The sequence below is a fragment of the Medicago truncatula genome, chromosome 4 (assembly GCF_003473485.1).
Source record: "Medicago truncatula cultivar Jemalong A17 chromosome 4, MtrunA17r5.0-ANR, whole genome shotgun sequence".
Lineage (NCBI taxonomy): Eukaryota > Viridiplantae > Streptophyta > Magnoliopsida > Fabales > Fabaceae > Medicago > Medicago truncatula.
Genome location: NC_053045.1, coordinates 34071071 through 34077465, shown reverse-complemented (window position 1 = coordinate 34077465; position 6395 = coordinate 34071071). Strand labels below are relative to the sequence as shown.

The 6395-nt window shown below is 31.8% G+C and overlaps 1 protein-coding gene across 1 annotated transcript; it reads left to right on the top strand.

The window, feature by feature from the left end:
* The first annotated feature begins 3142 nt into the window (after positions 1 to 3142).
* Positions 3143 to 4819, top strand: LOC25492712 (BURP domain-containing protein 9). Its single transcript, XM_013600912.3, has one exon. The coding sequence runs from the start codon at positions 3173 to 3175 to the stop codon at positions 4649 to 4651; it is 1479 nt and encodes a 492-aa protein (XP_013456366.3). The 5' UTR covers positions 3143 to 3172; the 3' UTR covers positions 4652 to 4819.
* The last annotated feature ends 1576 nt before the right edge of the window (positions 4820 to 6395 follow it).

Below are 6395 nucleotides of genomic sequence, written 5' to 3'. Positions count from 1 at the left end.
ATGGACCCCTTTTTAAGGTCCACCCATGCTCCTTCCTACATGACTGGCAATAGCAGGTATATATACATACTTTTCATTCATACTACTTGGAACATTGTTCAAATGACAAAACTAACCAATTTTTTTTTTAATTTATTGTGTAATCCTTTGGTTCATTCACGATCTAGAATTAGGATAAGATTGATTGCATAAAATCTTGTTTTCATCCACCACAAAACTTCATCGTCCTTGCTATTCCAGTCTAGGAACAATTTTTCCTATTTTCCCTTCTACCTGCTTAACTGCCTTGGTGACTAACATCCATTTTCCTATTTTTTTCACATAAACATAATTGATATATTTGTGTCATAATCAGAAGTAGGTGAAGTTAATTATTTAAATTATGAAGATTACGAAACAAATTTAAAATTAAACTAGGAATTTGATTACCATCACTATGGAACCTGTGTGTCTCAATGAGACTGTTATAATGGAGAAAGTTCGGGGATATGGTTTGGGTATCCATTTGAATAGTCCATAGACATTAAAGTTTGGTTTGTGTTCAGGTTTTTCTTAAGTTAGGTAAAAGATTTAAGAACAATTTGAGAATTATCATAAGATGTAAGGTAAAGCGGCATCTACAGAAACAATGGTGGAGAGAGAGAATATGTGACCTTGAATTTCAAGTTTCAACTTTTGATTTTATGTTATTTTAAAAAATTGATGACATGTTATTATTTAATTTGTTGTGCTTAATAGAAGGGTAAACTATGCATACACCTACATACTATTACCGGTAATATAAGAAGGAGCATGGGTGCACCTTAAAAAAAAAGGGTCCATATTAGGGGCTACCTCAATTAAGGGTATATATTAGAAAAAATATTGAAAAATATCTGTAGTAATTGGCGATAAAGATTACTACATTTAGGACAGTTTTTCTCCAAAAAGAACTTCTATTGAAGGACAAAAATAACATTATTTTGCAACAATGCCAAATCTAAGGCAATCTCTTGAAGTTGCTTTCAGAATCATGAATAAGAGAAATGCTTAAGACTTAGGGTGTGTTTGTTTCAAGTTATAATTGTTGATTCCTAGGAATAAAATGATAGAAATGTATATGCCTATGTTTGTTACAAGTTTACTAAAATTTATTCCTTGGTATAAAATGTTCCTGGGAATAGAAAAAATTTCCCAAGGAAAAGGGTGGGAATAAAGTTCCCATGGAGATGGGAATAAATTCATAAATAGTTTACCTATTATAATCCCTATTTTTATGGTTCCTAGGAATATTATAAAGTTAACCAAACATATTTTTCCTAAATTCCTTGGAATAAAATTCCCATCTTTATATTTCAAGGAATGTTATTCCTAGGAATAAATTTGGGAAACTTGAAACAAACACACCCTTACTTGTGTGACTTAGAGGTAATAATTTGTGTTATTACTTTTAATTTTATCAATTTTAATTACATTTTTCTTTTTATTTTAATTTTCAAAAAATAATTTTTTTAGAAGTCTACTAAATTTTTATATATATCAAGAATTACTTATACATGAATAAAAGGCAAACGGACAACAAGTTGTGCCGCTAGATCTTTTTGAATGGCAATCATCGTCAATGGCAGAGCCAAAAAATTTATGGAGCCCGGGCAAAAAATTAATCGTAAATTCACATGTGACATAATATATAAACAGTCATAAATCGAAATGTTTTTTTTTTCCTAAAAAAAATCAAAATAAAAGAGGTTTATCATTTTGTAAACAAAAGTGCAATTTAAAATAGGGTTATTAATTGAAATTGACCACGTAATATACATGAAGTCTGAAAATTGACCCTGTAATTAAATAACATGTATTCTGACCATGTAATTCGAGATTTTTATTATTTATAACCTGTAATATACGCGAAGTCCAAAAAAGCAACCGAGAGATTGAATTTTTTCATGATTTCCTAGAGGCGAGTTAAGAACGTTAAAATATGGCTTTAACAAAAAAAAAATATAAATTTTCGACAAACGACAATTTAATTATGAATTTTTAAAGTATCAAAAGCTCAAAAAACAAAACAACGGAAATCTAGATCTATAAATCGAATTTGGAGCTCATTATTTGCAGAGACATATATAAAAATACATAAAAAGGATCTGTAAAGTTTCATAGCATTTCGAAGTCGTTTAAATTTATTTTGATTTTTCAACTGAAACGTGCAAAATTGAAATTTTGTTCCGCGTAAGCGTATACTCACAAGTCAAATTTAGTTCCCTAATTTTGTAGGCATGACTAAAACATGATAAGAACCTTCACAGTTAAATTTTGTAATTTTTAAACGAGATACAAATTAATTATAAATTGTTTAAGAAATTCATAATTATGAGGGAATAAAAATTCATAATTAATTTATCTCTGGTCGAAGAAATTTAATTTTGTGTAAAGCCATATTTTAACGTGCTAAACATATATGAAAATAATAGTGAAAAAATTCAACATGTATGTCACATTTTTAGACTACACGTATATTATAGGGTGGTCAAAATTAAATAAGAAGAAATTCAAGTTACAATGCTAGAATGTATGTTTTGTACTTTATTGAGTCATTTTTCAAACATAAAGTATATTACAGAGTCAATTTGAACAATTAATCCGTTAAAATAAGAGAGATGAACCCGTCAATAGTGTGCTAAATAAAATTCCAAGACCTATTTGCGTGTGACAATTTTCAAATTGCCCAAATTTTTCTTTTTGTAAATGTGTTAATGGGCTTTTGGGTTGAGTTTAATGTGCAAAAATTATAGATCGAGCCCGGGCGACCGCCCAGGGTCGCCATACGGTAGAACCGCCCATGATCATCGTTAAACGTTCTTTCGATCAAACATCAATAAACCTAGGAGACATAACTTAGCTTATCAATCATCGTTAAATGTTCTTTCGATCAAACATCAAGCATCAGTTCATATTATTTAGACTAGTTACTTGGGCCACTAATATTCTCATTGACTTCATTTGTAGAATGGCCAAGGCATCGGTGCCATAGACATGAAGATAGAGCTGCAAGATCAAAAACAAGATGATTCGAATGGGGACAGACAACCCAATTACATTTATAAGGCCAACAACGATGCCAAACAACCCAATTACATCTACAAACCTAGCCATGAAGCCAAACAACCCAATTACATTTATAAAGCTATTGATGAAGTCAAGCAACCTAGTTACATTTATAAGGTCAACAACGAAGCCAAACAATCCAACTACATTTACAAAGCCAACAATGAAGTCAAACAACCCAATTACATTTATAAAGCCAACAATGAAGCCGAACAACCCAACTACATTTATAAAGCCAACAGTGAAGCCAAACAACCAACCTACATTTACAAAGCTAGCCATGAAGTCAAACAACCCAATTACATTTATAAAGCTAGTGATGACGTCAAACAACCAAATTATATTTATAAGGCTAGCGATGAAGTCAAACAACCCAATTACATTTATAAAGCTAGCGACGAATCCAAACAACCCAACTACATTTACAAAGCTAGCGACGAAGTCAAACAACCCAACTACATTTACAAAGTCAACCAGAAAGCCAAACAACCCAACTACAATTACAAAGCTAGCCATGAAGCCAAACAACCCAATTACATTTATAAAGCCAACAATGAAGCCAAACAACCCAACTACATTTACAAAGCTAGCGATGAAGTCAAACAACCCAATTACATTTATAAAGCCAATAAAGAAGCCAAACAACCCAACTACATTTACAAAGCCAACCATGAAGCCCAATTACATTTACAAAGCCAACCATGAAGCCAAACAACCCAATTACATTTACAAAGCTAACGATGAAGTCAAACAACCCAATTACATTTATAAAGCCAATAAAGAAGCCAAACAACCCAATTATATTTATAAGGCTAGCGGTGAAGCTATGCAACCAAATTACAATTACAAGGCTCCTACCCATGATCATATTGAAGCTTTTCGGATAGGATTTTTCAATTTGGATGATCTTCATGTTGGAAATGTAATGACCCTCCAATTTCCAATCCAAGAGATTTCTAATTTCCTTTCGAGAAAAGAGGCTGACTCAATTCCTCTCTCAATTTCACAACTCCCAAGTGTTCTCGAACTCCTTTCAATCCCCGAAGACTCTCCTCAAGCAAAATCAATGAGAGAAACACTTGAGCAATGTCAAGCAGAACCCGTCACAGGGGAGTCCAAGACCTGTGCCAACTCTATAGAGTCCATGCTTGAATTTGTTGACAAAATAATTGGTTCCGACTCCAAGCATAATGTTCTTACTACCACCCACCCCTCACCCTCGGCTATCCCTCTCCAAAAATACACCATTTTAAAAGTATCACGTGACATTAGTGTTCCCAAATGGGTATCTTGCCATCCCCTCCCATATCCATATGCCATTTACTATTGTCATTACATAGCTACAGGAACTAGGGTGTTCAAGGTCTCATTGGTTGGTGATGTGAATGGAGATAAAATAGAAGCTGTAGGAATGTGCCATTTGGATACATCTGATTGGAATCCAGATCATATAATATTCAGGACACTAAGGATCAAGCCAGGGAAGAATGTTCCGGTGTGTCACTTATTATCCATAAACCATCTTTTGTGGGTACCAGGTCAAACTTCAAAAGCTATTGTGTAAAGTGAGTTGATCAATCTAGATCAGTGTGTATAATAAAAGTCGATCAATCTTACCAATCTGCATTAGCTAGCAATAGCATCCATGTTGGTGAGTGATGACCAGTTTCCTATTTATGTGTCTTGTTACTTGTTTTATGTATAAATAAAGTAAATAACGTGTGTTTGTTGATGTTTGTGTGCATGGGAAAAGGTTGCGCAACATAGTTGAAACAGAGACTTGAACTTATATTTTTGAGAGTCGTAGACTTAGATTTGTTGCAACCTTTAATTAGTAATATTAACCAATGGAATATGCTGAATGTTGAGAATAAAATTTTATGATAAAATAACAAATGAGTTGCACGACATATATATGTGATGCTTAAAAAGTGATGAATTTAACGTTTTAAATGTTAAAATATTGTTGAACGCAATACAAACCTACTACGTTTGGTTTCCTCAACAAGTATCACACTTTTTTGTTTTTTAAGAAAGTAAATTAACCCACTAAAATTGACTCCGTAATAACACTTGTTGGCATTTACTTTGCTTCGAATTTCAAATATGACTTGAACTCTTGCACTTTTCTTAAATGTGATCCTTTGGGGAATGAATGCAATGACATTTCTCCATATATATCCTATAAACTGGCTTAAAATTCTGATTTAAATTTTACATATAACGCATTGTGATCCCACAAACGACCTCCACACACGAGGTTGAACCATCAACAAAATTATACGAACCATCAACTGTTTACAACTACCATCTACATGTATTTGTTTTTGGTGCACTGCTAGCACCATTTTTAGATATGTGTTAGAATTGTCAAATATTATAGTAGATCTTTTTAAAATTTCCAATGTTAAATTTCATATCATGAATCTTTTTAAATCGTGGATTTATTTTTGGAGAATTTTTAGAATCGTCAAATATTGTTTATATTTATTTGAATAATATTTGTCATAAAATGGTTTTATTTGAATACTAACGAAATTAAAAAAAAATGATTTATTAAAGAAGAAAATCTTGAGCACTTTTTTTGTTGATATTTAAGATTGGACAAGGGATTAAGTAAGAAAAATATATATTCATTCTATTTTAATTAATTGTTTACTACTTAATTTTTTGGGCACATAAAATTGACCATTTTATTATCACTCAACAAGAATTCCTTCTTACATAAAAGGAACTCAAACTTGAGTCCACTTTTCTCAACCAAACACTATTTTTTAAGCATCCAATAAGCATGTTAGATGTCAAATTGGAATATTGAGTCTTTGTATCAGGTAGGATGCTATTGGCAGGGGATGTTTAGTCTTTTCCTCTCATCTTTTATTTCACCAAGTTTTTCATCTCTAAAGAATATAGTAGATATAGGGCATGTTTGGTTATGCGGTGATAGGAATTAATTTTGGATGAACTAATTCCATAAAATTGATTATCTAAAAGTGAGTTGAAAGTAAAATGTTTTATATTTCGATACATTCACGTAAAAGTGAATTGAGCCATAAATTTATGTAAAAATCAATTCTGAAATCATAAGCTACAAATCTTAACTCCAAATAGAATCAATTATGGAGGCATAATCAATTTGACACCTTCAGAATCAATTCAGTCCCCTCTAGAAATGGAACCAAACACACATAACAACTTTTTATTTTAGTCCAGAATAAATAAAACGAGATATTTTCATCCTTCCAAAAAAATTTGTTTTGTTTTCTTGTCCCCGGTGGATATAATTTTAACACATTCTTGACATAATT